Source organism: Lissotriton vulgaris, chromosome 2_1 (genome assembly GCF_964263255.1).
Source record: "Lissotriton vulgaris chromosome 2_1, aLisVul1.2, whole genome shotgun sequence".
NCBI lineage: Eukaryota > Metazoa > Chordata > Amphibia > Caudata > Salamandridae > Lissotriton > Lissotriton vulgaris.
Genome location: NC_141687.1, coordinates 81,796,668 through 81,808,038, shown reverse-complemented (window position 1 = coordinate 81,808,038; position 11,371 = coordinate 81,796,668). Strand labels below are relative to the sequence as shown.

At 49.8% G+C, this 11,371-nt stretch overlaps 1 protein-coding gene across 1 annotated transcript in view; it reads left to right on the top strand.

The window, feature by feature from the left end:
• The first annotated feature begins 1,510 nt into the window (after positions 1-1,510).
• SMARCAL1 (SNF2 related chromatin remodeling annealing helicase 1) overlaps positions 1,511-11,371 on the top strand; it is a 388,047-nt gene continuing 378,186 nt past the window's right edge. The window contains exons 1-2 of the mRNA XM_086954490.1: positions 1,511-1,664; positions 4,639-5,702. Coding sequence (XP_086810616.1) covers positions 4,730-5,702 — 973 coding nt within the window. The 5' untranslated portion in view covers positions 1,511-1,664; positions 4,639-4,729. The remainder of the gene's footprint in view (positions 1,665-4,638; positions 5,703-11,371) is intronic.

Genomic DNA, 11,371 nt, shown 5'->3' with positions numbered 1-11,371 from the left:
TGAGCTAAGGGGGAGGGTTTGTGAAACAATGATACCTTAAAAAAATGGATGTCAGCAGTGTGATGAAAAGTCCCCTAGCCCTGTCCAATCATATTCTGTATTTTAATAATATTTGCAACTATTGAGGGTGGGACATGCAGAAATGAAGACTATAACTAGAGTGACTTTAGAATGTTAGTTAGAGGTTGTAGGAAAGTTGGTGATGCGATTGCCAAGCCAAGAGAAGCATGCTGCTGCTGGGTCAAGAGAGAGAAGCTGGGAAGATTCAGATCTGAATGATAACCTGATTAGATTCGAAGAATCCAGGAAAACATCGAGTAGGGAGAGTGTAAGAGAGGGATGCGTCCTGGTACGTTGGTTTATACAGAAGTCTAATAAGTATCTGTCCTGTCGTGATCCTGTCCTATAATCTTTGTCTCCTGATTCTAATTCTTTTGGCCGGGGGCGTGGTCTTCAGTATTTCAAATAGGTAAATATCATTCTGACTCATAATTTGCATATTTCTTTGCAAATGTATTTTTGCCTCTGAACCCTTTTGCCTCTTCATCTATCCACTCTTTTGCATTGATTTATTAAATGATTTTGTCATTGATTGTATTTGCTAAATAATTTATCTCTTCCACATAAAAATGATGGCGTTTGCACAGTGAATTTGTATTGAAAGAGCGTTTCACCTTAATGACTGAAGTCTGAATAAAATGTATGACTCTTACCCAGAGTCTGTGGTTATTTCACTATAATATATGAATTTGTTAGAAACCTGTTAATATCACCATCAACTAAGTTAACTAATGGTCCATTGACCTGATGAAAGACTGTGGATCCTTGCATTATTAGACTATATATTTGTTTCGAAAATTTCAAGCCAACATGAAATTAACTAATCGACATCTGAATGAAATATAAAACTTGACACGCAGCGAGTACCGAGGAAAAGTGATACAATTTTGGGTAAATGTGTATGGGTCTCCTTGAATTATATGGAATAGTTATCCCTGGCTCATCATTACTGTTCTTGAGCCTGCTTTATTCCACTAGCGTGTGGGCCCTTTTAAATGTTTTTACTTAAAAAAACACCTTACTTTACTTATGCAGCCACGTCTTTGACTTAACAAGCATCTATTACGTTACAAAAGGACACATTCATATTTTGATAGGGAGATTACGCGGATTTGCCCAGAACCACAGGATGTTAAACCCACGCCGAGACTCGAACCAGATACCCCAGCGGCCAACGGCAGCAGATCAGGTCGTTAGGCCACATCCAATCGCACTTATACCGAACGAGTTACTCAAGCCCGCTGAAGCTCCAACGGCGTCAAAAGCGCTACCACCACGGAAGCTGCAAGCATGGAAACTGGAATAAAAGAAAGAAGATGTTTGAATTTGAAGAGTCCAAAACAAACCGAGGAACAGCGCACGCCGATAAAACACACACTGACAGACGCAGAGCAGAGCGTGTCATGGGGCTGGCCACGGAAGTCAAATCCGACTTGATTTCCGGTTTATGGCCCGCCCCCCTCGGGCCGCTGAGTGTCCTAGAGAAAGTAAACAGTTCCGGGGGAAGGGCGGCACTTTTTAAAAAGTTCCTGCTGCGGGTCTGGGTCCGCGAGCCGGGAGGTGACAGCTCAGAAGTCACTGGCTTCGCCGGGGACTTTGCACCGGTGAGAAGTGAAAGAAATAGGCATAGAGAAAGGACTAGAAACTGTTTACTTACACGATGTTTCAAGGAATAAGTGGAAACATATAGAAACAGAGGATCGCCTCAGTACTAGGAGGATTTTTTTATTTACATATATATGTGTGCATATATTTAATTGGGTGGGCACAGCCTGACTAATTGAACAGTAGTTGGAGGATTATTTTGCAATGCCTTGTCAGGGGTACTACGCAGTATATAAATGCAATTGCATCATGTGATTCTGAAGCGATTTTGGTGTTCACAGGGAAGCGCGTGGAGGGTTTTTTTGATAGGCTAAAAAATTAGCGATAACACCGTTTTGTTTTGCAGCCAGTGAAGGGAGCTACTGTGCGGGAATAATCAAGAGAAGAATACTTTGCAAACGATATGCGTGATGCACGTGGATTTAAATACGCTTATCTTTGGGGATGTGCTCACTGTAACCGTTTTAGATCTCAAGCGTTATTCACCACATAAGATCACACTGCCTTATTTATGAGGAGGCGCGATCTACTGCTAGGGTTCCTACTGAAAGTAGAAGGACATTGAAGAGAAACTTTATGATCCATGTAGTGCCTGGTGTGCCTGTGATGCATCGGAATTATGCGATTGTGTGGCAGCTGCTTTTTTTGCATCCATGTAACTTTATCAGATTTACAACATAATCCATCATCTGGTGCATAATCTGCGGATTTTAACTCCCAAAAATTGTTTGTAGCTCAAACTGTTCAAAAGCTACAAATAATGGAGTGACGTTTTGCCGTGCACTGGAAAGCACTTTTCATACGTTGATTAGTCACATTTCTGTTGCTTTTTGCTATATTTGGTTAAACAGGTGCCAATGAGGTGCAACCAAACTGCAGACACTGTAAAAATGACAAAACAATGAAAAAATACTATCACATAATGTGCCGTTTGACGCCACATGATTTTATTTTTCTTATCGCATGACTTTCTCAACCCTGATGCATAATTTGTTTCTTCCCTGCTGTATTATTCCAGTCACCCTGTACGTAAAATGAAATGAACTAAACTACAGGTCTAGTAAAATTAAATGTTTTTCGAGCCCTGCCTCGTCCTCGAGTGGCCCCAAACCCCTGAATGAAGATCTTGCCTTCTAACCGCATTTGGCAATGAGTTGTTAAATATAACTTGTGTAATGCTGCATCGGGGCTCTGGCTGCTCATGGGAGCTCTTTCTAACATAGGCGGAGAGCTCTCTAGAAATGGTGAGAGACTCTGTGACCATGGAGAAGTTGTGTGAGGTTATCTATCCTCCAATCAATGTCAGTAGCTGCTGGGCAGGAAGATCCCAGTGAGGAAGTTGGGCAAAGCCAAGGAGTTAGCGGAACACTCCGATAAAATGGAGCTGCTGTGTTGAAGTGCAGTATCCAGAAGATACAGTTCCATTGAAGTAGCTGAAGCAGCAGCATTGCACTGCCATAGAAAAGTGAGCAGTCTATGGTTCAATTCCTGCCATGTTTTCGGTGACGAATGCTGTAAGAGTATCTGCCTTAGCTAGGGCGACATTATCTGGGAATGGGGTGAAGCTATGGATGCATTTTATTCACTCATGTTAGGGCTTGCGTAGTCTGCAAGGTTTCTGGAGGGTTCCGTGGCAAAGGCGGGCCCTGCAGCTTTATGAGACATTGTGATGTGGTGCACAGTCTTAAACTGGACCTCTGCTCCTAAGTTGGGGACTCAACTACAGTTCCAATCCTGTGGCGTTGGAAATTGTAGGCTTGGCATTCAGGACCTGTGCATATTGCTCCACAGGTGAAAGAGATGCCATTGGACTGTAGACTCTAGAATTATAGTGCACTGCCACAGAGGCGAGGAGGAGAGGCTAATTGTTGTGAAAAAATGCCATTGAAACAGTTTTAAAACTCCATAATGTATTTAAGTCATGGTCCTTCTTAAATAGGAAAAGGACTGGTAAGTGACAAAATACAATCGGTAGAGTATGAAAGATAAAACTTTGAGGTGTAGGAAGGATGCTTTGTTCCTGAATTTAATTTTTAGGCTAGGGCTGCTGGATTCATGTTTCCTACTTTTGCGGGGTTTGTGGCTTCTTTGCAAAAGAACATTAATTTCTAGGAGTGTTTAGTTCCCAATGTATACAGAAGTGGTGCTGGAAAGTTAATTCTGCATGGCCATGTTGAAGTATGGCTCAATGGCTAGAGCGGCAGACCCTGATGCAGAGGTCTGGCCCGGGACCAGGGTTCAATTCCCCGCCTCGGCGGGTCTTGGGCTCAAAATTCCACTGACCTGATAATTCTCGCCTCGGTGCCTATTCCAATCATGGAGTCCCACTCTGCAGCTCTGGGCAATAGCTTGCTTAATCTCCACAACTGCCCCCACAACGCTAAGGATGCCTGGCCTCCACCTTGGGGGAAAGCCAGGATGGGTTCCACAGCGGTATTCGTACAAGCGCCTTGAGACCCTTGCGGGTGAGTAGTGCGCTATACAAGTATCAATTTACATTTACATATACATAGTGCTATGTTTTGCAACGCTTTTTCATAAATGCATGTGTTTGTTATGCATTACACATATGGATAGCATGCAAGTTAAAGTATTTTTGCTGAGTGATGCACTGATACATAGCAGAATATGGAAGGACGGACATTAGCCTGTAACCTTGGGGCCTACCATGAAAAAAACCTACATGAGTGGCTCCAGTCTCTTATATAAATACCCTACCCTCCAACTATCACAATCCCAAAGCGAAAGACCGAATAGAACTATGAGGTTTTTTATGTGAAAGATGTTTAACCTTTTACTGTGTGCTACTGGGTAACTTAGAGGTGGAGAGAATTGCAGGAGGGGCAATCATGCACACATATGACATCGTTTTTTACCCTTGGTATCTGAAAACCTGATCTGGAGATGTAGTTTTTCGATTGTTGGGTGAATCAATAAAGGAACTGAATACTTTGTCTATTTTTTGTTTTGTAGGTCATTTTCCCATGGCCGTATTCATCAAGAGGTCCAGTGATTTCTTTTCACGCAAGATCGAAATACAAGAGGTGTGTACTCTCCTAGAAAGATGTCCTCTTGTCTGTCAGAAGAACAGAGGAAGAAAATTGAGGCGAATCGACAGAAAGCTTTGGCCAGGCGTGCGGAGAGGCTTGCAGCACAACAGCAAGGAGCACAACCTACACAGGGAGGCAAGTCAGTCGAGAGTGTTGCTACTGTCCAAACCACTAGCAGAATCACTCCAGGTCAGGAAATAAAGCACCAGCAACAACAAAACACAAGACAGGGGCATGCTGCTGAGAACGTTCACCAGTTCCTGTCAAAACCCAGCAACCAAGTTTCTGTGTCACCAAAGAGTTTTAATAATCTTGGGGTTTATCATTCATACCTGCCACAGCCTGTTTCTAGCTCAAGTGGAGTGCAAGAGCAGAAAAATGGTGCTGTGGGCTCAAGTCGAGTGGCGCATAATCATTCATCTGTGGCCTTGACCACTGCGCAGAACCCAAATGAACGTTCAGGTTTGGAACTTGCGAACAGTGTGCAGAGAACTGGTCTTCCTTCCAGCTCATGGAAAGAGATCAAGTACCAAGCAGCCTTCAAGACTGTTCATGAGTCTTCTGTTGTGTGTCACGATAATAGAACCCTAGATTGGAAAAACAAAAACAGTGGACACTCTGATTCTCACTTGGTTCAGCAGGCTGGTAGTGATTCTGAGCAAACGTGGGGCAACTTGGAAATAAAGGCAGATGTTGTCAACAGTGATTTAGGAACATCCTACCACAAACCTGAGGGAAGCTGTGTTTCAAAGTTCTATGGTGCAGGACCAGCAACAAAGCCTGCCGGGCCCAGCATCGCTACAGCTTACAATGATTCTAGGGGCCAGAGCACTGCCACTAATGGAAACAGGACAAGCCCTATTAAGAAAGTACAAAACCTTGTCAAAGGAAAGTGCCTGATGCATTCTCAAGACCGTTTCCGCGTGGAAGTGGGATTCAACGCAGATCTCATTACTCTGTTTAAGAGTATTCCAAGTAGGAACTACGGTAAGTACAGTTCTCCTTCTCATCTATGTTTTTGCACTGCCATTCCCCTCTACATTCTAGTGCCATTTTGTTGATTTGGTGCGTAGTGTTTTGCTTCTATTGGAGTTATAACTTTTATTTGTACGTTGATCACAGAAGGAAGGTAAAACCACTGGCACATTTAATTTTTGGTTCACAAATATCAGACATATTTTTATAGACGGTATCTTTAGTGAAGAATAGGAAATTTCCTAGTTATCACTAAGGAAAGTTTCAATTCTATTAAGGACGCGGAGGCGAGGATTACGCATAGCCTTTCTTCATTTTATTGACAGCAAGTTGAAAGGTAACAGAAAAAAACACAGGCTCCGAACTACATAACCCATGAGGCACAGCGGTAGCCATGAGAGGCAGTCCTCCAATCACAGTCCAGCCAAATACATAAAGAGACTCCCGCGACATAGTCCTTCCTCTTTCTTCATTGGTGCCCCGTCAGTTAAGTCCCTTCTCACTCTATTGCGTATTTCGGGATTGTGGCGTGGGCAGTTTATTGTTGACAGTTATTTGAATATTTGCTTATTTGTTATTGCGGGGTTTCTCCCGCTTTGTGGTAGACGCAGTAGGCTGTGGCTTGAGCGTCTTTGTAAATGCGCTTGCGCTGTGTGGTGCCGTTTTGAGGTCGAGCTGCCGGTGCTTCAACTTCCCCACAGCGCCCTTTGCTACGTGTGGTGAAAACGCGCAGAGGCTTTGGCACTTCGTCTTCTTCTTTGTTCTGCCTCCCCCCTTCACTGACACCGCATTTTGCGGTACGTTTTGACGGGCTTTGCCCAATTTGCAGCATTTGGTGGTTTATTTTTTTTTCTTAAAAATAAAAAAATTACCTTTCAACTTGCTGTCGATAAAATGAAGAAAGGCTATGCATAATCCTCGCCTCAGCTTCCTGACAAAGAATATATATATAGATGTGTGATGAGATCCCCTATTTTTCCCATAAAATAGAGGTGATATGACAATTTTAATGACAGGAACATTGGCGAGCAATACAGTATTCTCACACACCCCTAAACTAGTTAATCCTGTGCTGCTCAGCAATTTCCCTGCCATTACTACAACTGAGGTTGAGTCTCTGATGTGCCAGATCAAATCTGGAAATCCATCTGATTTTATCCGTAAGCGGCGATTTGGGTTGCCTGACGTGTGCACAGCGCTCTGCCATTTTTATTAGCGATACCTTAACTGTGTTCTTTTGTACTTTTTAAACTTACCTGGCATCACTCACGCTCTCGACCCTGTTCCTCCGCGGCATAGTGCCGATTGAGCGGAGGATCTTCTCACAAGCGTCACTACCTTCCACAACTTCCTGCCTGCTCCACTACTCACGCAGGTTAGCGAGCTAGTTGTTCTCCTAATTAGGCCTACTTAAGATGGAGACCAGACGGAGGCGCAGCGGACGGGCGCAGCGGGCGCGCCAAAGACGAGCCCGTCAGCGCCCAGCCGGGTCCAGGGGCCAGTGATAATGCCCGATTATTCACCTACACTTCCTCTGACCTCCATAAGTTACAGCACATTGGGCCTTTGAGCCTCAGTGCTAGGAGGGCTGCTATGGACTGCGGTATCCTGGCTCTTCGCGACGTCCATTCTGTTCCACTCGCCGTCTGTGCTCCCTGCCAGTCCTTTGAGCCCCCCCAACTGCCCCCGGACCCCTCACTCCCGGATACTGATTCTCTTGTTGTTACTTACCTGAACACCCGTTCGATCGATCAATCAATCAATCATAGACATTTATAGAGCGCTCTACTTACCCGGAGGGTCTCAAGGCGCTGGGGGGGGGGGGGGGGAGGGGGTGCTGCTACTGCCCGAACAGCCAGGTCTTGAGCTTCTTCCTGAAGGCGAGGTGGTCTTGGGTCAGGCGCAGGTCGGGAGGGAGGGAGTTCCAGGTCTTGGCGGCCAGGTAGGAGAAGGACCTTCCTCCTGTTGTCGTTCTTCGGATGCGGGGGACGGCGGCGAGGGCGTGACTGGCTGATCGGAGGTGTCGTTTGGGAGCGTAGAAGTTGATGCGGTTGTTGAGGTAGCTCGGGCCTTGATCGTGTAGGGCTTTGTGTGCGTGGGTGAGGAGACGGAAGGTGATTCTCTTGTTGACCGGGAGCCAGTGTAGGTTTCTTAGGTGTCCGGAGATGTGGCTGTGTCGTGGGATGTCGAGGATGAGTCTGGCTGCGGCGTTCTGGATCCGTTGGAGTCTCTTCTGGAGCTTGGTGGTGGTTCCGGCGTAGAGGGCGTTGCCGTAGTCCAGTCGGCTGGTGACGAGGGCCTGGGTGACAGTCTTCCTGGTCTCGGTGGGGATCCACCGGAAGATTTTCCGTAGCATGCGCAGGATGTTGAAGCACGACGAGGAGACTGCGTTGACTTGCTTGGTCATGGAGAGGGAGGAGTCCAGGATGAAGCCCAGGTTGCGTGCGTGGTCTGTCGGTTTGGGTGCAGTTCCCAGGGCGGGGGGCCACCAGGAGTCGTCCCAGGCGGAGGGCGAGGATCCCAGGATGAGGACTTCCGTCTTGTCCGAGTTCAGCTTCAGGCGGCTGGTCGACATCCACTCAGCTACTTCTTTCATTCCTTCGTGAAGGTTGGCTCTGGCGGCGGCGGGGTCGTTGGTCAGGGAGAGGATCAGCTGGGTATCGTCGGCGTAGGAGATGATGTTCAGGTTGTGTTGGCGTGCGATGGCCGCGAGGGGGCTCATGTAGACGTTGAAGAGGGTTGGGCTCAGCGAGGATCCTTGGGGTACGCCGCAGATAACTTCGGTGGCCTTTGATTTGTACGGTGGTAGGCGGACTCTCTGGGTTCTTCCGTCGAGGAAGGAGATGATCCATTCCAGTGCCTTCTCCTGGATTCCGACGTTGTAGAGGCGCTGCACTAGGGTGCAAGGCAGACGGTGTCGAAGGCCGCGGAGAGGTCTAGGAGGATGAGGGCCGCTGTTTCTCCGTTATCCATCAGGGTTCGGATGTCATCGGTGGTAGCGATGAGGGCGGTCTCGGTGCTGTGGTTGGCTCGGAAGCCAGACTGTGAGGGGTCGAGGGATCCGTTCGTCTCGAGGAAGGCGGCCAGTTGCTTGTTGACGGTCTTCTCGATGACTTTGGCTGGAAACGGGAGGAGCGAGATGGGGCGGTAATTCTTGAGTTCCGTGGGGTCCGCTGTTGGTTTCTTCAGTAGAGCGCTGAGTTCGGCGTGCTTCCAGCTCTCAGGGAAGGTGGCGGTGTCGAATGAGGTGTTGATGATGTCCCGCAGGTGGGGTGCGATGACAGCGTCGGCCTTGTTGAAGACGTGGTGAGGGCAGGGGTCGGTCGGAGATCCGGAGTGGATGGAGTTCATCATGCGGACGGTGTCTTCAGTGCTGATAGGAGTCCAGGCGCGGAGGGTGGTGGTGGGGGGCGGTGGTTCGGTTGAGTCGGACGTGGCGTTCGTCGGTTGGGTGTTGAAGCTGTTGTGTATGTCCGCGATCTTGTTGTGGAAGTAGGAGGCGAGGGAGTTGCAGAGTTCTTGCGATGGGGTGATGTCGTTGTTTCCGGCGTTGGGGTTGGAGAGCTCTTTCACGATGTTGAAGAGTTCCTTGCAGTTGTGTGCGTTGTTGTCCAGTCGGTCCTTGAATGCAGTTTTCTTGGTGTCGCGGATCAGCTGGTGGTGCTTCCGGGTGGCAAGCTTGAGGGTGGTCATGTTGTCCGGTGTTGGCTCCCTTCTCCAGGCTTTCTCGAGGGCTCGGCAGTTCTTCTTGGAGCTCTTGAGTTCGTCGGTGAACCATGGGGCCTTCTTGCTGCCGGGTCTGCTGGGCGGGGTCTTCAGTGGGGCGAGTTCGTCCGCGCAGTTGCTGATCCACTTCGTGAGGTTGTCGGCGGCCTGGCTGGGGTTCGCTGAGCTGGCGGGAGGGTGCTGGCTCAGGGAAGCGGCGAGCTGGTCGTCTGTGATCTTGCTCCAGTTTCTGCGGGCGACCTGTTGCTGGTGGTGGTGGATCGTCGTTCTTCTGAAGGTGAAGTGGACGCAGCTGTGGTCCGTCCAGTGGAGTCCTGTGGCGTGGCTGAAGGCGATGTCTTTGCTGGATGAGAAGACGGCGTCGAGTGTGTGTCTGGCGAGGTGGGTGGGGGTGGTCACCAGCTGCTTGAGTACGAGGTTGGCGAGGTTGTCGAGCAGGGTGGTGGTGTTGCGGTCGTTGTTGTTCTCCAGGTGGAAGTTGAGGTCCCCCAGGAGGATGTAGTCAGCGGAGGGGAGGGCATGCGGGCTGACGAAGTCGGCGATGTCCTCGCTGAATTGTGTGCGTGGTCCCGGGGGTCGGTAGATCAGGGTGCCTCTGAGGGTGGTCTTCGGGTCGGTGTGGATCTGGAAGTGTAGGTGTTCGGCGGTAGTCAGGATGTCGTCGGTGTAGGTCGTGATGCGGATGGTGTCCCTGTGGATGATGGCGATGCCTCCTCCCATCTGGTTGGCGGTGCGGTCCCTCCGGGTGATCTTGTAGCCCTCTGGGATGGCGATGGCGATGTCGGGCGCTGAAGAGGCGTTCATCCAGGTCTCCGTGAGGAAGGCAACGTCAGGGGCTGTGGTGTCGATGAGGTTCCAGAGTTCGATGGCGTGTCTGTGGACTGAGCGGGTGTTGAGCAGGATGCACTTGAGGTGGTTGCTGCTGGTGTTCGTCTTGGCGGGTGCTGGTGCGAGCCAGGTCCGGATGCAGGTGAACTTGCAGGCGGTGCAGCAGAAGGGTCCGTGGGAGCGCCTCGGGGTGGCACGGTAGCATCCCGGGACTCGTCCGTCGTTGAGTGCGATGAGGGTGGCGGCGTCGTACGTCCGGCGGGTGGGCTGGGATCTGCGGGGGCCAGGGGTCCTGGCACTGGGCGCGGTCCAGGCACGGACGGGCGCAGACGGGCTTTTCTTTGGCGCACCTTCGGCGCTCAGTCGGCGCTCCCGCTGCGCGCGTCCGCTGCCCTGTCGCTGAGGGGGCGTCATAAGAAGGGTCCTGGGAGGGCGGGTCAGGCGGGAGGCGGGGAGCGCGTGGGCCTATCGGCAGGCGGAGGCGGGGTCGCGTCAAAAACCGGCGCGAAAATCCAGGCGGCCGGCCCTGCGGCGGCTGGGGCGCCGGGCTGGATCGGCGATCGAGGCGGGCGGCCCTGCGGCGGCTTGGGCGCCGGGATGGATCGGCAGCAGGCAGGCAGGCAGCAGGTAAGAGGCAGGCAGCAGGCGGGGAGCGAGGGGGCAACCAGGCCGAGGGCACAGTGGTCGTTCGATGGTAAAGCACCAACTTGAGATTTTTCAGCTGCTGGATGCTAATAACATTGATATCCTCCTCCTGTCAGAAACCTGGCTGACGGATGATTCCACTCCTGAAATTCTTGCAGCAATCCCCATTGGTTATTATATATTGCAAACAAATCGGCCCCAGGGTAAAGCGGGTGGAGGGGTTGCAGCTATTATTCGTCAACTATATAAATTTATGATCCTCGAAAAAGTCACTCTCCCTAGGGTCGATAGTCTCATTCTGAAATTTTATTCCCCGAGGTCCTCTTTTGTCTGTGCGCTTTTTTACCGCCCCCCTGACCACATGCCTCTCTTTCCCCAGCTCTTTGGTGACCTCATCTCCCAGCTTGTAATCAACCACACCAGGCTCATCATCATTGGGGACTTCAACTATTGGCCCCTCGATGATGGGGAGTGTCACCTCT